This window comes from Sphaerodactylus townsendi, linkage group LG03 (assembly GCF_021028975.2).
Source record: "Sphaerodactylus townsendi isolate TG3544 linkage group LG03, MPM_Stown_v2.3, whole genome shotgun sequence".
Lineage (NCBI taxonomy): Eukaryota > Metazoa > Chordata > Lepidosauria > Squamata > Sphaerodactylidae > Sphaerodactylus > Sphaerodactylus townsendi.
The window spans coordinates 34,309,968-34,332,861 of NC_059427.1; the positions used below are offsets into that span (position 1 = coordinate 34,309,968).

At 42.6% G+C, this 22,894-nt stretch overlaps 1 protein-coding gene across 9 annotated transcripts in view; it reads right to left on the reverse strand.

The window, feature by feature from the left end:
* Positions 1 to 22,894, reverse strand: part of FRMD4B (FERM domain containing 4B) — a 287,088-nt gene that overhangs the window by 129,228 nt on the left and 134,966 nt on the right. For 7 of the 9 annotated variants that reach the window (XM_048489959.1, XM_048489957.1, XM_048489960.1 and 4 more), the window contains exons 3-5: positions 7,921 to 7,986; positions 5,932 to 6,026; positions 3,129 to 3,221 (exon numbers count right to left, since the gene is read on the reverse strand). In XM_048489959.1, the coding sequence (XP_048345916.1) occupies positions 3,129 to 3,221; positions 5,932 to 6,026; positions 7,921 to 7,986 (254 nt within the window). Of the gene's footprint in view, positions 1 to 3,128; positions 3,222 to 5,931; positions 6,027 to 7,920; positions 8,009 to 22,894 lie in introns of those variants that run through there. The other 2 variants (XM_048489964.1, XM_048489961.1) reach the window with 2 other exon arrangements.

Genomic DNA, 22,894 nt, shown 5'->3' on the forward strand with positions numbered 1-22,894 from the left:
TGAGCTAGTCTCAGAAGGCAGGGGCACCTGAAGGAGGGCCTCCAAAGATGACTGGAGTGATAGGGCAGGTTCATAAGGGATTAGGCAGGCCTTCAGGTAAATTGGTCCCAAACCATATAGGGCTTTGAAAGTCAAGACCAGCACCTTGACTCATGCCTGGAAACAAATTTGCAGCTAATATATACAGGACAATGCTTGAGTGATAGGATTCCTGTGAGCCACTCTAGTCAACCTTCTGCAGCATTCCGTACCAACTGAAGTTTCTGAACACTTCTCAAGGATAGCCTCATGTAGAGTGCATTGAATTAATTTGATCTAGATGTAAACAGGGCACGTTCCACAGTGGTCAGATCTTTTATGTCCAGAGAAGATCACAGATGGTAAAAGGCACAAATTACAAGAGGAAAACAAAAAAAATATATAAAAATAATTGTTTAAAGTTCAAGTTTAAAGATCCCTAGACACATTCTGAATTTTCCTAGTGTTGGATGGGGATTAGTATTTCATAGTGGGATGTGAAACACCCTGGTTTACATTCCCCACTCTGCCATGAAGCTCACTTGCTGGCCACGGACCAGTCACCTTTTCCCGGCCTAACCTACCTCACACAATTGTTATGAGGATAAAATGGGGAAGGAAAAACCAGGTATATCGTCCTGAATTTCTAGGAGGAAGAGTCACAGTGTATCTAGTGTATCTAGAGTATCTAGTGGGGTGGGTCTCGTGACCCAGGCGCCACTTGTCTCAGTCATGGAGGGGGGCATATTTGGCCATTGCCGCCTGCTGAAACTGGGAATCCTTATCACATCCTGAATATGTATTTTCTTTTTCTACTGTTCAACCTCAATTTATTAAGTGACAGACTTTGAAAGTGTTTATTTCTTTTAGACTATCTTCATTCTTCTACACTACAATATGCACTGTACATTCTTATCACTACCGAATGGGCAACGCTAGTCAGAACCACAAGCAGATAAGGATGATGATGAAGACAGTGGCCAGCGTGTTTCCTGCCGTAATCTTTTGCGGTCTCTGCCTGTCGCTGTTCCAAAAAGAGTCAGACTTCCATTACTTAACGCATGCAAACTGCGCAATATATTGAATTGCGTCACAGCACGTCAAATGCGAGTCTGCTGTGCTAATTCAGGCCACTGTGTCACCTTTGAAGGATTGTGCTTTTCAAAAGTATGTCTCATTTGTTGGAATGTTGAAGGTGAAAATATAAAGTCTAAGGATGTACTATTTAACAGAAAAGCCTTTCTAATGGCTTATACACTCACTGCACTTCACTCTTTGATGGCTCTGTTTATCTCTAGGTAGCTTCCAGAATATAGCCGAATAATGGCTAGAGCAGGGGTAGGCAACCCACGGCTCCGGAGCCACATGTGGCTCTTTCAGCCTTATACTGCGGCTCCACGTGGCCTGGAGGTCGGAGGGTAGCGTAGGCGTGTCCCTCCAGCCCTCCAGAGCAGTGCTGGAAGGAAAAGTGAGTGGAGGGGCCGAACCAGAGGCGGCTCCATGCGTGAGGGCACTGCTTTTCGTGTCCCCTCCACTCACCTCTTCTTCCAGCGCTGCTCTGGAGGGACACGCCCAGACTGCCCTACGACCCCTGGAGGGTGTGTCCCTCCAGAGAAGCTGCCATCCCCACAGCCGCCACCCCCCTTCTGCCCCATGGAGCAGGCGGCTGCCTGCTTCGTTGGGCAGAGGGAGTTTCCCTGCCCGGCACCGCTGCCTCCCGCAGTGTGAGAGGCGGTGGCACCGGGCAGGCCCTACAGAGCAGCGCTGGAAGGAAAGGTGGGTGGAAGGGCCAAACTGGAGGCGGCTCCATGCGGAGCTGCCTTTCCGGCTTAGTAGATCTTTGGGTCCGTGGAAAACGGGTCCAAATGGCTCTTTGGGTGGTAAAGGTTGCCGACCCATGGGCTAGAGAAAGTTAATTAGAAGGAAGCAAAACGTCTTTTGACTTGTAATTGGCACCCAACTATATAGAAGAACTACATAACTAGTTACCTATCAAGAGAAAATTCAGCCCACCAGTGATGTTTAGGGAACTCTTGGGTATTCAAAAGTCCCATAATTGCCATCCCAATTCCTCTGTTCCCAAGAAAATGCCCCCCCCCCAAAAAAAGGAAAAAAAAACCTTGAATGGTTATTGGGCTTCTAGTGGGCCATGGTATCTTTTGATGTCCAGTTTGGTGACTTACAAGTTATTCAAGTCAGTTAAAACTCTTGATTGGATTTTGTGGTACCTTAAAGAAGATCATGTTTATTATCGATATCCTGCTATTTGGTGATCAATGGAGCTCACACCTGCTTAGAAATACTTTAAAACAAGCCATTCAACACCTTCTTTGCCGCATTCCCCCCCCCCCAAAAAAAAACCCCCAGTGTTCAACTGGGGGGAAATGGATCAGAAGATACAGTAGGGGAAATTCAGCACAGAATAAAGAAAGAGCTAGTACAATTGCCTTGTAGTCGACCTATGGGTGGAGCTGGTCTCGCAGATACAAGGGTCCAAAGTCATCAGGAGTTTTAAAGACCAACTCATTGACTTAAGCATGGAAGCAAACTGGGGGACAATGTAACAATCTTATTGTGTTTTATCCCCCTTCATTAGGTTGGTAAAGTTCATTCTCAACTAACACAATTTAATATAGACACAAGAGAAAGGAAGGTATGAACATGGGTGAAAAGGTGAGGGCTGTGATATTTCTATGCTACACTAAAGCTGTTAATCTGTGTGCTGCTTCAGGGCTCTTCTTTTGTTTATCCTGCAACAGACTAACAGACTTGGTCCACTGGAATGTATAACAGTACCTAATTTTCCTCAGAGTGCTTTGGTTGTCTGACTTTTTCAATGTATACATATACACACACAGTGTTACATCTAACATTTTGAGGAACCAGACTAAGATTTAAATACAGAATTGAAACATGACATAGCATGCTATGTTCAAAAGCGACAAAGATGTGTGAGGCAGTCCTTATAATATGCCATTACTCAAAAAAGGCAGAGAATTTTTTCCCCACAGCATGTTTTTTCCCCCCTTTCAATTATGAAAAATTACAATTTCAGATTTCATACCGTGAGTTTATTCTACGTTGTAATTCTGCATGGGGTTAATACTTACCTAACAGCAAAGTACAACGGTACTGGACCTGGTTTCTTGGGCAGGTCGTGCTCCAGAACTCTGTGATCTAGCTGTAGCCAGATAGTCTGACCTCTATAGTGAATAAATACAAGGAAGAGAAGTTAATTGATTCAGTACAGATTGAGAAAGAATAGCTTTTTTACACCTCATAATTCAAACTAAAGAAGTAAAACAGGTTGCCCATGTCTGCTTGTCAATCATGCCTCTGAGGCTTTTGACCTAACAACTGGATCCTGTTAAAAATGCTGAAGAATTCCTGTTCTGACCAGAATCCTCATAAAGATAATGAAAAGTGGATTCAACTACACACAACTGACTCAATCCATGGCAGAACTGCTGGAAACAAGGGATTATAAAGAGAACTAGGCTCTGGGAGTCCTGTGTTCGAATTCCCACTCTCGCCAAGGAAGCTCATAGGCAACTGACTGGGGCAACACTGAGGCAGTCACTCTTCTCAGCTTAACCTACCTCACAGCGTTACTGTAGAGGGGATAAAACTAGAGACAATGATGGTGCAAACTGCTTTGGGTCCCCACTGGGGTGAAAACAGCAATATAGACAAACTGATAAAATGCCTCTACTGGAAAACTGGTTATTCAGTGCTGGATGAAGCAAGCAGGCGAGCATTTGAAGCATACACTGACTTAGGCAAAATTGAGAACTTAAGCAGAAATGTTGGCTGTGTTTGGAGACATGGCCAAATGGTTGCATGCTGGTTTGTCACCCTAGTAAGGGGTAAGCGAATGCAAACTGAGGCAGTAATTGCTCTGCTCAGTTCAAAATGATGCTTCATACATTCTATTTGAATGAATTCCTTACTGCATGTAAAATCCAGGAGGAGAAAACAAGTCTCGTGTTTCTAAATAAAATGTTCACTTGTGAAGCTAGCATTATTGATCCCTCTTAAAGGGTTCTTTTATAATGGAGTATAAGGAATATATGAAAGCACCTGTGCAGAGGGAAAATCCGAGCAGAGAAAAGCCATTTCTACAGAAGCAGAATTCATTATTAACTAGCGGGTCACAAAATAGAATTTGCGTCATAAAATCTTTGCCAGAAGCACAGTTTGCTATGTGGGTTTAACAGGAGAGAAAAAAACAATGTGCTGAGCTGCTAATAATGTGAAAACAAAATTGGGGGGGAAAGTTCTAAGAGTAAAGACTTGACCGCCCTCTAGAGGTGGGAACCTCATATTCCACAACATGAAGGGCTCCCAAGACTTCTCCAAAATTAAAAAAAAACACCTGCTTTGTAGCTGAGGAAACTATAACCCTTGAAATAATTTTGTCAACCACATCAAGTAGAAATGCTCCAAGAAGGGGGTTGGGGGTGGCGTTCAGCATGAAAACAGGTAAACAGAACCCATAGGAGTTTATAAAAAGAAAGCATTTTCCATTTGTGGGTGAAGGATGCAGGTGTAGAATGAGGGGGGAAAAACAGTTCTATTTTCCAGGAAGATTTCCCCAGGTGGGCCTGTTCCTCCATAAATATACTAGTGAAAACACAGGAATCTTCAGAGAGAAAACTAAGTTGTTAACAAAGATAGTAAGAGAGAACTAACATGGTACAGTGGTTCGAGTAATGGCTTAGGACTTGGGATACCTCGGTTTGAATCTTCACTCTGACTTGGAAGCTTGGTGGGTAACTGTGATTTACCTCACAGAGTTCTTGTGAGGGGAAAATGGAGGATGTAAGCCACTTTGGGTTTCCACGAGTGAGAAAGGGTGTGTGTGCAAATAAACAAAATAAATTATACTTTCTGACTAGGAAAGCATGCCACAAAAATCCAGCATCGTCATGGTAAAAATATATATTGCATACATACTTGTGTACAAAAAAAATATCCTGCAACTTTTTGAGGAGGACTGGGAGTAGAGAAAAAGGTCTTAACTATTCCCCTACCTACAACTCTCCTGTTTCGAATTGCCCCCTCAAGCTACTCCCTTCCCAATTCAGACTTTCCAACTTGTATATGGAAAGAGGCAAATCTGTGTATGGCATTCTGTAGAGAGGGGATGCTGGTTTGGGGGTACTTGGTACAGACGAAAAGTGAGCTTATCTCACGTTGCCCGCATTTCAAATTCTCCTTTTTGTAACATGATTAAGAGTGGAAACCATAATTTCTCTCTTGTAGCAGTTATATCTGAAGATGGGTGCATTTTATACCTATGTGGAAATAGTAGAGTAACCATGTGGGTGAGTTTTTACTCCACAATATGTGATGCCATCTTGGTAGGGGTTTGCTAGATGGTTCCAACACTTACCACGGACTGAAGGAAAGGATGGCTGAGCAAGATACAAATACCTGGGTCTGTGATAATTACCCTATGCTTAACACACAGGTCTTGGAATAAATTATCTTTAAGATGGATGCCACAAATAGGGTGGGATTCCATTTCAACACATGGCTCAGCTTGGGGATCAAGGAGGGAAACACGTTCACACACACTGAATAATACTTTTTCAATCCACTTTCAATGCACTCTGGAACTGGATTTTACTGTGTGAAACTTGCAAATGATTGCTGAAATGTATTAAAAGTGCATTATTCATCATATGCGAAAGCACCTTTAGACTGGTCTGCAGAAATTCCTTGACCCCCTGCAAAGACCCAGAAGTCAGTTGGAGATTTAAAGAGACGCAGACAAAAGTACAGCAAATTGAAACGATTTTCACCTTTCACTACATCATTACTGAAACCATTAGAGAGTAATTTCTCAGTAGCCAAATCTCTTTTTTTGGCAGCAGTAATAAAAAACAATGGACAAAAGTAGATACTTACGTATCATCTATAAATGTTATCCCAAAATATTCCTTTTCTTTGAGGCTGAAATGCGAAGCCACCAGATCCAACAATTCCCGAGACAAAAGTTTAGGCTATTGAAAAGAATTACATTGATTATATGAGGGTCTAAGCTTCCTTTCTTTGAACAAATAACCTCTACCCTGTACTGTGACCCAGATGTTATGCTTGGCGTTTGGCTTTTGTGTTTATCCTAATAGGCCCATGCTTCTCTGATCAAACTGACAATTTGCATTTCCAGCCCCACATATGCAAATCTTTCTCTCTCTGCAGCCCAAAGAATCATACAATAAAAAATAGAGGGTTGGATCCAGTGGTCTGTGGGCACAGAGATCTCAGACCTCCCTCCCTCAAGTAATACTTTCTGACCAGAGGAATATTGATTCCTAGCACAATCAAATTTGAGACTAATTCCTGTGGGTCATGAAAAAGGTTGAAAAAAAGTCTTCTCCATTTTCTGTCACCCAGAAAAGGGAACTTTTAAAGAGATGTTCCAAAATTATTCACTCAAAATTACTCAAAGCACTATGGTGAGAGCCAGTCCATGCAAAAGCGGTTCATCTATTCCTTTATCAACCGTGCTAAAACACTTACACAGACTACATTTAGGATATATTCACTACTGCAAATAAAACTCCAATGTATCTTGGAACAGTCAACTGTTACCAATCAAATCCATCTTTCTGGCAATGGAGTGTTCCACAATACTCAAACACCAAGAGACTAGATAATACACTTTCACATAGAGTGGAACATTTTCGAAGCAACAGAACCAAGTTTTTTGAACCCAAGATATTAAAAAAATTAATGAACTGTCATAAAGTATGATGGAAAGAACCTACCATAACTAACCGCCAATACTGTGGTTGTTTGGGAGTTATTTTCTACCTCAAGTACATGTCTGTCTGGGGTGAGGTAAATGTTCTCCTCCAAAGCCCATTGTCCTCTGAAGCTTAGTGTACTGTAAGGTGACCAGATGGTCACCTTTGTGAACCGAGACGGGGGGTAGGCGGCCGCATGCGCGCGCTGCCACAGGAATCGAGCTGGAATTACAAGAATTACTGGAATCGAGCTGAGTTCGAGCGTAGTTCCCTGAAAAAGTAGTAGTTCCCAACTGGAGTCGGAAATTTGACCGTTACACGGGGTGAAGCTGGTACAAAACCACATCGATCCCAGTGGTTGTGCGGAGCACGTAGGTCGAACGCAGCTCGAACTTAGGTCGATAACCCGTGCAGAATCGACCACAGTCTCTTCCTTGTTTCGCTTTCTGTTACTTAGACATATTCAAACATTAGAAAAAGAGAAGAGGTTGGATTTCTACCCCGCCATCCTGTCCTGTAAGGAGACTCAAGGAGACTCCTGTAAGAAGTCTTACAAACTCCTTTCCCTCCTCTCCACACAACGGACACCTTGTTAGGTAGGTGGGGCGGAGAGAGTTCTGAGAGAACTGTGACTAGCCCGTAGTCACCTAGCAGGCTTCATGTGGAGAAGCAGGAAAACAAATCAAGTTTACCAAATAAAAATCTGCTGCTCATATGGAGGAGTGGGTAGTCAAACCCAGTTCCCCACCAGATTAGAATATACCACTCATAGCCACTACACCATGATTAGCCACTGCCAAACTGAGCCCAGGCACAAAACATTGCTTTTGTGGGCTGAGCTGATATTCATCCCACTTGGGTTTTTGTGTTGGTAAGGCCAGAGCTTTTTTCAAAAATGAGACCTTTTGAGTCAGCGATATACCATTGAAATAATTTGTGTAGGGTATAAGGCCATATTATGACAGCCAGTAGGGTGGAGAACTCAGGAACGACTGCCATGAAGTTTGCAAGATTACCATAGCCTTATCATCTCCCAACCTTATATATAGGGTTGTCTGAGGATAAAAAAACAGGGACTGAAAACTCCTCCATACCGCCCTGAGGTAAATGAAAGGAAGCTGATGGTAAACTTGCATGAGGGGCTTACCTGAACCAGCAGCTCTAGCTTCCTGTCATCCAGTAGCTGTACTTGGCAGTGTCTCCCTTCTGTCATCTGCAAAAGATGAGACACATTATGTATAACAGTGAAATGGTAACAGACCTTTGCCTTTACAAGTAGCCAGAGCAATTAGTTCAGGCACAGCATCCTATTCACTGTTCTACACTGGGATGCAACCAAAGCAAAACTATTTTATAAGTTCATCTCTCTCTGTATTGTCGAAGGCTTTCACGGCCGGAATCACTGGGGTGCTGTGTGGTTTCCGGGCTGTATGGCCGTGTTCTAGCAGCATTCTCTCCTAATGTTTTGCCTGCATCTGTGGCTGGCATCTTCAGAGGATCTGATGGTAGGAATGGAAAGCAAGTGGAGTATATATACTGTGAGGTCAAAAGGTGAGGCCATCTGAATAAAGTAGCCTGGCATGTGAGTCACAGAGAAGTCTGTAACATGGGAGCAACAATGAAGATAGCAAGGTCAATAGGTGGATGGATCTGAATAGAAGTATCCTGGTCTTTGTTCCCTTTGATTGCTATAGTCTATAGTTGTCCTGTGTTTGTGTGGAGCTGATCAGTCACTGTCTTGATTCTAGAGTTTTTCAACACTGGCAGCCAAATTCTGTTCACCTCCCCCTCCCTCCCTCTCTCTCCCTCTCTCCCTGTCAAAACTCTGTACTATTAATTAAGTGCTCTTTCATTTTTTTTCATTCCCAATGTATTCTTGACAGGAGTATTTGTGACTCTTTATGGGAAAAATTAAACAAATATTTACCAAAGGACAAAGTACAGCAGGTAAGAAGAGTAAGCCTGAAATGCTAGCTGGGGGAAAATTCAGTGAAATTGGCCTCTAAGTAATTGTATCTTTAACCAGACTGCAAGAATCACACCAACATTACTTACTGCAAAAACCACAATCACATTTTTTTCTGTTAATGGTGGGTCAGATCCTAATATCTGGGAGTTCTGCTCACAAACAGAATATTTCCTGCCTCCCACAACTATAGTGTCATAACTCATAGCTGGCACCTGACCAAAAGTACTGGTGCAGATATATGTAAAATGTAATGTGTAGTTCAGCCCTCTTGAGGGTTGAGGAATTATGTGAGATGCATTGTGGAAGTGTACATCTCGAGGAAGAAATCTGCATAATTGCAGATCATCCCTCTCCCCCAAGCAGATGTACCTTCCATTCATGCAAAGGCATCTTAGAAGTCAATCCCAGGCTATGTACACAACCTACTTTTATTCACTGGTATTTATCCCTGAACAAAAATACTTAAGATGAAGGGTAGTGCTATGACTCAGAGGGCAGAGCATATGCAGCTCAAGGTTTTTGGCAAGAGGTTTCTGTGCTTGCAAACCTCAAGAGTCACCATTACTCCAAGCAGATAATACCCAGCTAAATGGAGCAACAGTCTGCCTCAGTAAAAAGTAGCTTGACATGTTTACAGGGTAATTTTAAATGCTATCAAGTCACAGCAGATTCATGGCAACCCTGCAGAGTTTTCACTATAAGAGATGTTCTGAGGTGGTTTGCCATTACCTGCCTCTGCACAGCAACCCTGGACTGTTTGGGAGTCTCACATCCCTGCTTAGCTTCTGAGAGATGACAAGATTTGGGCAGCTTGAACTTTCTAGGTCGGAAGGGGGGTGCTAAGTCCACAGTTTGGTTGGCAGATTTGGTATAACAAAACATTTCAGATCCTCATTTCCAGGAGGACTCAAAAATCTACTTCTGAACTCAACAGAAGATGTAAACATTCCCAAGCTTAAAGAAGGTTGGAACCATCAGGTAAGCAACAGGACTTATCATGGCCGTTTTGTGAATGGGATAGCCCCAACCTAGCCTGATCTCATCAGATATCAGAAGCTAAGAAGGGTCGGATGGGCAACCCCCAAAGAATTCCAGGGTTATGATGCAGAGGCAGGAAAGGGCAAACCAGCTCTGTTTCTTGCCTGGAAAACCCTCCTAAGCCACCATAAGTCAGCTCTGATTTAACAGCAAAAGAAAGAAAGAAATTGAGAGAGAGAGAGAGAGAGAGAGAGAGAGAGAGAGAGAGAGAGAGTGTACATGTGCTCAGTAGATTTCTGAGACAGTCCTGAAGGGAAACTTAGTAAGGTAATTTCCCCTCTGCTCCCCAATATGCTTCATATTGGTCCTCCACTGTAGAGGTGGGGTTGTATTTTTGTGAGATCAAAATAGTTCAAGATACAAAATAAAACAAATCCATTTGCTGTCAAGGCCAGTGGCTTGCATACAGAAAACCTGTGAAACAGGTATCACAATAATAAAAGGTATTGAAACTAGAGTATCAGGGAAAAAAGAGGGGGAGCATATGTTCTTGACTATGTAAACTTCATGGCCATCCTGTAAGCTTATACTACTTTGGAGTAAAACCTGCAGGATATTTGTGTCATTTCTCCCCATGAGCTGCATCCTCTTCACTCACAGCATGTTGTTAGAGGCAATATTTTTAGACCCCGCAGTGTCACCAAGTCATACACTAAACATATTTAGATTCTGTATAAACAGGAAGCCTCAGGGAGAAAATAAGCTTAACTAAGGAAATAAAAAAGCAAAGGCGAACCTGCATGCCTAAATACGGAACAGTTTTGTAGCAAGGAGGTGTTTAGAGTCGCTACATATGTCTAAACCTAATTCATCCTCCAGCTTGGACTGTGATTTTATTTTCTACTTATAGAAAAAAAAAACCAGTTGGTTTGGCAAGCTTTGCCTGTCACCCTTTCTTCCTTTTATGACAAGTTTTAAAAAAAAATAACGCACCCAAAGAGACAGGATTTCTAAAAATGGTTAACCGGATTTCTAAAAATGGTTAATTGGAACAACATATAATTTTAGGATATAACAGTCCAGGGATTAGTTAGTATCAAAATACGCATTTTGACTCATTTCATTCTTCTGGGCGCACTTCTGCTTGCTACCATTTCTATCTTTCCCAACTCTGGGTTCTTTGCAGTTTTGCTTCCATTCTTTAGATGCTGCTGCTGTTGAGTTTTTACACAACAGTCTAGGGGTCTAATTGCTAGAGACTGCCAAGATTTGTTCTTGAGAATGTTTATTTATCACAAGCATGGATCACTACCTTTTGGGACAACAAGATTTTTTTGTAGATGTTCCAGGACATACTGAGCAATGACCTCAAATGTATGTCGAAGCGTTCACATTAGAATAAATGCCCCCAAACACCCAAGGAGCCAGCTAAAGATAGCTTTCCATGTTTCCATCCCTCAAAAACACAATCAGTTCTGACCTAGAAGGCAAAGGAGCTTCCTTTCCTAACTCCATCTCTGGTCACCAGCCGTGCGCCTTAGGAACATATTTAAATATTGCCCTCTGTGAATTGGCTTCATTGCCACAGTCTCCTCTTCTGGCTAGGCTAAATGCTTTCCCCTCTGCTGTTTGAGTAGATTCTGGGGAGCACTCTGCTCAGATATGTGTGTGGGGGGCTGGGGCAACTGAAAGTTTATTCCATAGTTTCTTTGACTGTGTGTTGACTGCCCCTTTGAGAGATCTGTGGATATAGCCGGTGATAGTCTCCAAGGTTTCCATGCCTTTCCTTCCTGCTGATACCAATCTTGGTATTACTAGGGCAGTGGCTTCTATGTGACGATGGAAATGGAGCGTGGTATTTTTAAGACTGATTCCGTCCAAGACTGCTGGGTGAGTGGGCTGTTAAATAAAGGCTACTTTTCCCTCAAGAGTTATCAAATGTTTATATTTTCTTATATTCAGGATGAACAAACTAAGCAACTGTTGTATCCATTGCCAGAGAACATAGTGATAACAAGAATAAATGGCTTTAAAAGAGGATTTATGTAGGCTAGGTCCACCTGTCAGTGGCTACTAGTCATGATGGCTATGGTGAACCTCCATATCCAGAGGCAGAAGCTCTCTGAATATTAGTGTTAGGAGGCAACATCAGGGGAAGGTGTTGGACTCCATGCCTGAAAACAAGAGCCTGCTGAATCATACCAGATATCCATCTTGCCCAGCATACTTTTTCAGACAAAGGCTCACCAGTTGCCCAGGAAGTCTAACAAACAGGGCGTGGAGGCCAAGGTTTTCTCAGTTTGCTGGACTTCCAAGGCAACCGACTGAGCACTATGCAAAATGTGATTCTCAAGTAGACGGACAGTAGATGTTTATGGAATGTTGAGAAGCAAGGAGAGCATAATAGCTGAGCTTAAAAAGGTTAAAAAAGAGTCTCCTGTCTAAGCACCTGGTCATTACTGACCCATGGGGTGATACCACAATGTTTACGAGGCCGACTATGTTTATGGGGTGGTTTGCCGTTGCCTTCCCCGGTTGTCTACATTTTACCCCCAGCGAGCTTGGTACTCATTTTACTGACCTGAGAAGGATAGAAGGCTGAGTCAAACCTTGAGCTGGCTACTTGAAACTGATTTCCATTGGGATCGGACTGAGGTTGCGAGCAGAGCTTGGACTGAAAGTACTGCAATACTCTGTGCCCAGGGCTTCTAATAGCTGAGCTTACTACTTAATAAAACCAAAGCACCCTGGAAAAGGGCAGGTTTTTTTTAAAGTAAATTATTACAAGAAAGAGCCTGTTTGGTAACAGGATTTCTAGATGATCAAATACCACTGGAGAATCAAGTTAAATTTATATATTTACCCTTGTTCAATTAAATTTATATATTTACCCTTGTTTACTTTTGTAAATCATCTAGGAGAAATCTCCCCCATTTCTCCAGCCACTGTGTTAAATCAGATAAGCTCCTTTTGGAATGTCTCCCTGATTTAAGAGCAGTTTATCTCATATTAGCCTAATCGCATTACTGGATCAATGAATGCAAACTGAGGTTAATTCACTCTTAATTGAAAAGGAAGAGTGTCTATGTGGTGCTTTTTGCAAAACTAGTTTAAATTTTCACATCTCATAAGAACGGATTCATATACCCAAGATTCATCTTGTAGGCAGTAACAGAAAAAGACAGCGCGTCTTCAGCTCTTTAGATCAGTCTATTACACTCAGAGGTTTCTAGATGTACGCCAAAGTAAGGATCTGTCACTTGGTGCCGTGATCTAATATTCTTTTCTCTCAGAAGATCAGGGTACTAATTCAAAAGATTTGTAAATGTGTCAACATCTGTCCTGAAATAGTTAATCATTAAAATCTGGATTTAAATGCACCCTAAACTCTGAGTTCCAGCGGAAAGAAGCATACAACATCACCAATGCCAAAGCCTATTCAATGACAGAATCCTAAAACCTGCACTTTTTTTGCATTTTGTGTATTTATTTATACTTATTTATACTTATTTATACTTATTTATACTTACTTATTTATTTATTTATTTATTTATTTATTTATACATACATACATACATACATACATACATACATACATACATACTTTAGGCTTCTATACCGCCCCGTCCCCGAAGGGCTCTGCTAGTGTTACTAAACTGGGGCCCAAGCAACATTTTTTTATAAACATAAACGTATATAAACGTATGACCATCTGTTCAATAGTAATTAAAGAAGACATGCAATATGTTGTTTCGTACTCAGCCCTGACTCTACTTCGGTGTCCCATCACAATTGTGATGTCAACATCTCAAGCTAATATGAGTAAGAAAAGCGGGAAAGAGTATTTTTACATGCAGCAAGCCAATAATCTTTGATAATCTCTTGACTATTGAAGATTATCGATTTTGTGGAGAAAAATGACTGCCCTGTTCATGGAGGCTTAACACGTAGTGTTAGAGGAGATTTTCACAGATACTGTGAACTGCTGAAAAAACAAGTAAGTGGGTTATAATCAAATCAACCTGAACATTACCTAAAAATTAAAATGACTAAAACTAGCTCACTTGGGTCATCTAATGAGAAGACAACAGTCACTGGAAAAGACAATAATGCTAAAAAAAAGAGTTGAAGACAGCAAGAAAAGGGGAAGTTATAACACGAGATGGAATGACTCAGTCAAGGAAGCCAGGACTCTCAGGCCCTTTCTGCACGGGCCATTTACAGCGCCCTAGGGACAGCAAAAACGCCGTCCCTAGGGAGCTGTTCGCATGGGGGGTGCAGCTGCATCGCAGCCGTGCCGCCCTCGCTCTCCCCCAACGGCGCGAAGCCGTTGTTTCCAAACCTCGCTCCCTGAGCAAGGTTTTCTGGAAACAGCGGCTGGAAGTACCATCCCGCGCTTTTCCGATCCAGCGTACCTTCCCTCGCCTTCCGGTTACGCATCGCCCAGTAGCCTGGGGACCACGCCCCCCTGCCCTGCGAGCTGCAGAGCTGTCACGCAAGGGCGGGGGGGCGTAATCAGCCTAAGCGCGATAATGCGCGGAAAAGATCTAAGCAGAAAACGTCGATTCGATCAGGCAACGGTGCACAGCTGCACCGTCTTCCCTGCTTTTACCGGGACCATTAGGTGAAAGAGCGGTCGAGGAGGGTGTATTCGGCGTTGTATCTGCCGACGCACCCCAAGCGATGGCCGTTAATGGAAGCTTTGGCCTCCCCGAGTTTTCAGGACTTGAGCAAGGCTGTTAATGATACAATGTTTGGGAGGTCATTAATTCATAGGGTTGCCATAACTCAGAAGGGACTTGACGGCACTTAACACACACCATGTAATGGAAACAGGCAGTTGAAATAAATAACATCACCTAGTAAACAGCCTCCCATTAAGCCTCTTTTAAAGGGAGGACCATTTTTCTCCATGTTCATTGGCATTTCTATCATTATTTGACAACAAATTTAGTCACACTTAAGGCAGCTGAAATCAATGAGCTTAATTACACCTAGTTTTATTTTGGACTGTGGCTTTTGTGGGCTCTGTGTGGATTTAATTAATACAAGACAGAAAGCAAAAAGAATCACTTTTCAATATTCACTGTTATACGTTAAACCTACAGCCACACCAGTCAGCTGTTCTGCACGTTCTTGCATCAATCACTGACTGGCTGGAAGAACCTACATGTATATCCTGTGGCAATGCCCTGCTCTTTTCAGGGACTTTATTTTTTCTTTTAAAGCATATTATACTACCTTCCCTATTACAGAAGTGTGGAGTGAAAACCTCTCCATAAAAATGTCTAGTGTTTTATTTTTCTGAGGAAAATTGTTCATTTCTCAAGATTCCCCGTTTCATAAAATGAATAACAATGAACAGATACTGTTGCCAATGCACTAACAGGCAAGTCTAGCAGTTTCTGAGCTGTAATTATTGTTCTTCAGCTGATTTTCACTAGGAGTAAGTAAATGGGAAAGGGCGAGTAAAACCACAGACACATATAATAATTTAAACAGAAATTAAAAGTAATTAATCTGACTGGTTTTGATTTAATCTGCACAGCCAAAACTGACATTGTTTTTACATGCGTCATCACACATGGTGGAAGGAACGTTGCAGTTACCAGTCTGATATGGAACTATCAAGTAATGTTTTAGAAAGTGATAGTGCAAAACTTTTCTGGAAGGGAGTTAAATTGTATTGACATAGGGGAGTAGTATATCATGCAAAGTTTCTTGCATATATCAACAGTTGTTGGTACTGGCTGTTGTGGGTTTTCCAGGTTGTGTGGCCATGGCCTGGTAGTTTTAGCTCCTAATGTTTTGCCCGCATCCATGGCCACACAACCCAGAAAACCCACAACACCCAGTTGATTCTGGGCATGAAAGCCTTTTTGATACCTTTGGGGGTCTCCTTAAATTGAAACAACATAAGAGAAGGACATGCTATATTGTCTTTTTTTTATGAGTACAGTTTTCATAAAACCAATTTCCTCAGGGAGCTTTGCATTTGTCTGAATGTAGCTTTTTAACTATAATAGTTCATGTGCCCTGTTACTATTGGGGCACAAAATTAATGAGGCACTTTATTAAGTACTGTTTCCAAAATTTAAGCCAACATGAATGTGATAAATCAGATCATACTGTGTTTTAGGCATCATAAATGTTTTTTGGAGAATTTTCAAGTTGTGCTACATACATCCTGATTGTGTAAAAAGAACTTTGTCCATGACATTGCCTTACTTTTCATAGCAAGGTAGAAGAAGAAGAAGAGTTTGGATTTATATCACCCTTTCTCTCCTGCAGGAGACTCAAAGAGGCTTACAATCTCCTTGCCCTTTCCCCCCTCACAACAAACACCCTGTGAGGTAGGTGGGGCTGAGAGAGCTTCAAGAAGCTGTGACTAGCCCAAGGCCACCCAGCTGGCTTGTGTGGGAGTATACAGGCTAATCTGAATTCCCCAGATAAGCCTCCACAGCTCAGGTGGCAGAGCTGGGAATCAAACCCGGATCCTCCAGATTAGATACATGAGCTCTTAACCTCCTACGCCACTGCTGCTCCTAAATTTCATGGCACTCCAAGAAATATTATCTTTAATGTAGTGGGTTTTGTTGTTGTTAAAATGCTGGTATTGATATATAAGGTTGTGCCAATTTGCACCACTTCCCCCGTGCCTCTGCATTCCCCAATTAGGCTATTATTGAGGCTCCACTATCTTTTTCATTGGCTGAACAAGGCAGGCTGGCATATAAGAATCAGAACTTCAGAGAGCTCAGAAAAAGGATACTAGTGTACAGTCCAGGTGAGTACTATGACAAAAGAAGACACTGGATTCCAAAAAAAGGAAAGTCTAATTGTTTTATGCATTTTTGGACAGATCGCTTATGCTAGATGAAAGATGTGAGATTCAGAAGCTTAAGAAACTGGGGTTCAGGGCTCATGACAAGGGATTATGTGTCCCCAAAGGTTCTATGACGAGAAGTCAGCCTTGATCCCTGCAAACACGTTGCTGCTATATTTTGTTCTTCCAAGCAGGTGATAAAAGCACAATATGCTTCTTTATTAAGGATGTCCTTCATGATTAAGTTCTGTGCTTTTCTGTCCCAAAAATGCAGTATATTTACTAAAATCGATTATAGTGACTGCAAAGCATTGATGCCTTAGGACTCTGAAGCATGAATGTATAAAAAGAGGTATCGGTCCCAATATTATTATAGAACTGAAGGTTTTCGTTATCGCATAAAAATATTCTGCATTCACTGTTTCAAGCTAGCCAAGTTCTCAACAGTTCTGACAGGCAAGGGGGGAATTAAACAGATTCCAAATAATATGACAAAGAAAATTTGGCCATTCCCCCACCCTTCATTATTAGATCAAGAATTGGGATGGATTCAAAGAATGGTCAAAACAAGGGCGGCAAGAACTGTCAAGAGTGGTGGACTCGAATGTGGTGAACGGGGTTTGTTTTCCCTGCTCCTCCACATGAAGCCTGCTGGGTGACCTTGGGCTAGTCCTAGTTCTCCCTGAAATCTCTCAGCCCCACCTACCTCACAAGGGCTCCGTTGTGGGAAGAGGAAGGAAAGGCATTTGTAAGCTGTTTTGAGACTCCTTAAAGGTAGAGAAAAATGGGGTATAAAAACCAATTCTTTTTCTTCTTGAGAAGATGTCAATGGTGGGAGGATGCCTTAAGAACTTGCAGGCAGAAGAAGAAGCAAGTAGATGAGGATGCTCAATTACTGGATGGGTTGGTGAGAAGCTGGGAGGCAATGGAAGTATAAGTGAAGAGCAAGGCCAGAACTGGCCCAGGCCAAAGACCCATAGCTTGGGCCTAGCATGGTTTTGGGCCAGGACTGCAGCAGCGAGAGGGAGGTGAGAAAGACTCCCTTCTCATGCAGAAATCCCACCTGCAAGAATGCTGTACTGGATTCAGGCTCACATCTGAAGGCAATGTCGGCGTGGTGAGGGAAAGTGCTGCCAAGCCACAGCTGTCTTTTTGCAACACTGCAGGATTTTCAAGGCAAGAGCTGGCCCTGTCTCTCTGCAGCAACCCTGGGCTTCCCTGATGGTCTCCCATCCAAGCACTAACCAGGGCTGACCCTACTTAGCTTCCAAAATCTCATAAGACTGATCGGGTTGGCCTGAGCCATCCAGGTCAGGGCAAGACGAGCTTAGTGGGAAGCAATTGGCGGCTTGGAAGCTGACAGAATGCTCATTTTTCTTCTTTATTCTGTGTCCCGGAATAGCTCGCCACATACAAAACAGTTTGAATTCTAGTCAATGCTTACACCTACAGAAACTGCACTGGGAAAATAACTGCTTGGGATTGATGATGGATGGAAAGCTTGCTAAGAGGATATAAAGAATAGCAAACTTCATGCCTTCTTTCCAGGACCTTCATCCTGGAGAGGAGTGACTATACCTTGTTCAGGATAAAGATGACAGGAGATTTGCAAATTCATCTGCCATTTCTTGGACCGTCCTTGCTCTAGAATGCTCCGCTTGGGTCCTAGTGCCTTGGGTAAAGAACTAGGTAGACACTAAGATCCACGCAGAACATTCTAGAACAGTACAGGAAATGGCAGATGAATTCACAAATTTCCTGCCATCTTTATCCTGAGCAGGGAATAGTGGGGTGCCACAGAATTCTGTCCTGGGTCCAGTGCTATTCAATATTTTTATCAGTGACTTGGATGATGGAATAGAAGACATGCAAAGCAAATATGAAGGTGACATCAAATTAGGAGGGATAGCTAATACCCCAGAGGACAGGGTCAGAAGTCAAAATGACCTGGACAGATTAGAGAGCTGGGCCAAAACTAACAAAATGAATTTCAATAGAGATAAATGTAAGACACTACACCTAGGCAGAAAAAAAATGAAATACACAGATATATGATGGGTGACACCTGGCTTGACAACAGTACATATGAAAGGGATCTGGGAGTCTTAGTGGACCACAAACTGAACATGAGTCAGCAGTGTGATATGGCAGCCAAGAAAGTCAATGAAATTCTGAGCTGCTTCAATAGGAGTATAGTGTCTAGATCGAGGGATGCAATTGTACCTCTCTATTCTGCATTGGTTAGACCTCACCTGGAATACTGTGTATAGTTCTGGGCACTGCAATTCCAGAAGGATATTGACAAACTGGAACAGGTCCAGAGGAGTGCAACCAAAATGGTAAAAGGTCTAGATTCCATGCCCTCTGAGGAACATCTTAGGGAGATATACGCATTTTTAATTTGGAGAAGGTTAAGGAGTGACATGACAGCCATATTTAAAAATCTGAAGGGATGTCATATTGAAGAGAGAGCAAGCTTGTTTTCTGCTGCTCCAGTGACAAGGACAAGGAGTCGTGGATTCAAGGTGCAGTAAAAGAGATTCCACCTAAACATTAGGAAGAACTTCCTGACAGTAAGAACAGTTTGACAGTGGAATATTCTGCCTTGGGGTGGGGGTGGAATCTCCTTTGGAGGCTTTTAAACGGAGGTTGGATGGCCATCTGTCAAGGGTACTTTGTTGGTGTATTCCTGCATGGCACGGGGTTGGCCCTTATGGAATCTTTCAACTCATCTATGATCCTAGGTGTGATATGTATTAACCCACTGCAGTTCTATCTTGACTTTTAAAATGGAATATAGTGGTAGGCTTTGTCCTTTTTGCATATTAATCTTTTATGATGTTTTCTCATGTACTGAAATAAAAGGAGCAATAGAGCTGGGCTCCAAGAGCTTTTTCATTCTGCTGGACTGGGGAGGGGGGGCTCACATTTCTCTCAAATGCTAACGGCATTCTATGGGAAGCAATGGCAGCCCAATTCCTACCCAATGGTGCTTTCTTTCCAGGGACTTTTGGCTGTGTAGTGTTGATTCTGGCTGAGTCGCCGAGCCACTTTGGGATGGTTTCATAACTGTTCAGTGAAAGCGTGAAGTTTGATTCTAGTGTAGTTTTTTTTGGTCTACAAATAGAAGACTGGTCCTCCTCGTTCCCCCGGAAAAAAATGTTTTGGCTCTTCCATAGAATCAACTGACTTTCATGTAATCTCTCCACCAGCTGAGCCAGTAAAAAGTCCTGGCAAAGACTAGCATTCTCTGCCCTGACTGGAGGAGTGCCACTGTTTATTCATCAGGACTCTAATCCTTAGACTCTGAAAACCCAAAATTCTGCACCCAGGTGATCTCCCCTTTGTGCCAAGAAAACTAAGGATACAGATTTGCTTATTATGCATAACTCCTTCCTTTGCTTCCAATATACTTATGTACTCCTTAAGCTAAATACGGTTGTAGCAAAATGGAACTGGCCAGAATGGAATTTTTTAAGTAAGGGAAATTGGGTTGCAGTCAAACAGAACCGTTCAGGGGAATATTTTTTTATAAAGGGAACAGGATTCTGACTTTAAAGTTAGAACATTTTAGACGGCTTTTAAAAAATGAATCTTGTATTTTTATTGTATATATTATGCTGCTTTCTAAACTATTTTCTAATTTTGCAATCAGTTTTGTAAACATTGTTTGTACTATGCATTGCACTGCGGTATTGTCTGTATTTATTATACTGTTTTTAATTGCACTGTCATCCCAGTCAGCAATCCACCCTGAGTCACAATGAAAAAGGCTGATTATGAATTAAAAAGTGAATTACATGAATTTAAAACAAGTAAAATTCTGGTATTTTTAGGACAGAGTTAATCAATGAGAAGAAGGAACTCAGGTGGCTGTTTAGGATGGAAATACTAATGGGAAAAGATAAAGAACTGAATTTTCACTCTAACACCATAAACAGGGCTATATATCCTGCTTTGGTTCTTGATTGTGCTTCTGATCTTTTTCACAACTTAGATTTGGAGTCCACTTTATCACTCCTTCTTTGCAACTTCCTACATTTCTATAGGCCATGAAATTTCTGGTGCTTCTCTACAGCCACCATGTTTTTGCTGGAAAAATGTCCACGGAATGACAAGGCCCTAATCAGCTGAACTGCAGTGATCCAAAGTCCACTACTAACCTAATGGACTTTGACAGTAAATCCTATTCATCCTCACACTTGGGTTTCTAAAATTTCACCAGGTATTTTTCTCTTGTTTTCCCTTCTGGGATACTACATGTTCCTTAATAAAAGAGGAAGTTGTCAGAAAGACATTTTCTCTGGAAGTTGTCAGAAAGACATTCCAGATCTACACAGAAGGAAAACTAATAGTGCATACGGTCCACAGACACAAGCATCTCCAGAGACAGAACTGAGGAAAGAGACCTGGTATTTATTTGGATGCCAAGACTACTGCCCAAGTCAAAATAATGCTGAAATTTTGGGAGACTCGTTTCAAGAATCTAAACATTTTAAAGTGTTTTCTTTTGCACTTCCAATCTGAAACAAAATATGACATTTGGATCACTGGATCAGAAATATCCAAATGCCACCCCCTAAGAACAGCCCTGCGCATGCCTCCACTATTAGAGTTAAGAACACTATCAGAAAACTAATCAGTTCAATTAGCTATCAACTCTGACCCAGTGAAATATTCTGTGTACATCTGATCTTCGGCCATAATGCGTCAATGAGCACTTATGCACACTGCACTGCATGCATAATGCTGGCCAAAGCATAGCAAGTTATAGTAACCTGTCAGATGCTCCTGCACACATTTTCTCCCAATTTCTTGCACTGAACTATTACTGCATTTCCAGGGTAGTCTCATGAGACTGGATAATTCCTGTAGTATTAGAGCAACAGTTCCGGTAAGAAGCAATAGGATGGAGCCAAGAGTAAGAAACAAAAATATAAACTAAGGATCTTATGAACTGTATTCCTGTCTTTTCAATATACTCAAAGTATTGAGCAGATCCTTAAACCTGACTCTGGTAAACGTACATGTTGGCACAATGAAGTACCTAAGTACCTTTTAAACCATGTTCATAGACATTGTTGGCAGGGTCTCCCACAGTGATCACAATTTTTTCATTGGGATGGGTTTTTTGCTCAATATAGGCAATGGAGAGAGGGGTCTAGTGCTTCTTCCTGCTTTGTATTGTTGACCTCCTATAGCTTGTATTATAAACAGTGGCGCATGGCCCTAGGCACAGGGGGTACCCTCTGTCCCTGGGTGCCACTAATCTGGTCACGTGGGGGCACAAAATTGCCCCCCACATGACCAGGAAGACATCATCTTGAGATGCCCTTGGCCCCACCCATGTCATCATCAACATGGGCGGGGCCAAGGAAACCCGAGGATACCACCCCCCAAGCCTCGCCCCCTCCTCCCGACTCCCAGCCAGCAGCTGGCAGTACCTTCTGTCCTCCCCTCTGGGGACAGCAGAAGCAACTAAGGCTCCGTCTTTGTCTCCTTTACTTTTATAAGCACGGGGGTGGGACTGGGGGTGGAGCCCCGCCCCTGTGCTTATGAAAGCAAAGGAGATGAGGCCGGAGTCCCAGAGGGGAGGGCAGAAGGGATTGCTGGCTGGGAGCCGGGAGGGGAACGGTGCTGGGGTTTAGGGGGGTCCACCCCCCTGAGCATAGGAGGGTACCCGGAGAACAGCTGTCTCCAGGTGCTATTTTCCCACCATACGCCTCTGAGCAAGGTTAGGGTACCTCGAGGCCATTGTTATGGCTTATGGGGCCATTATGGCATCTCTCCTGAGATAATCACCACCAAGTTTTGGGCTGCATTCCCCTTTCCAATTCCTTGCACTTACCGACCAGGGAACTGAACCTCATGAGCATCTTAATCTTACAACACATAAAGTTAGACTGCATTATTGTGAATTTATGGGAGCAGCTCATGTTACATGGATTGGCTTCACCTTCTCTCCCTCTCTTTTGTCTGTGAGAAAGAATTCCAACACACTGGACAGAGCTGGGCTTGTGTGGCTCATTGAACCCTCTAAACAAGGGTTTGAATCAAAGATTTCTTTCTCCTAATGAGCTCCATGCCTGACATGGCTCCTCCCAGTGCCAAACCCTGCGCCAGATGAGATGGGGACAGAGAAGAGCTGATCTCACTCATGAGACGTTCAACGGTTCTAAACTGAAATGAGGCTTCTGTGCCAGCAACTTCCTGCCTATTGTCAAGAGGCTTCAGAACCATCCCCAGTTTACGAGAAGCCATGTGCAAAATTATTCTTTCCGTTTACACTCAACTGACGCTGAAGGATGACCATGTATGTATTACAGCTGTGAAATAAGACACTACAAC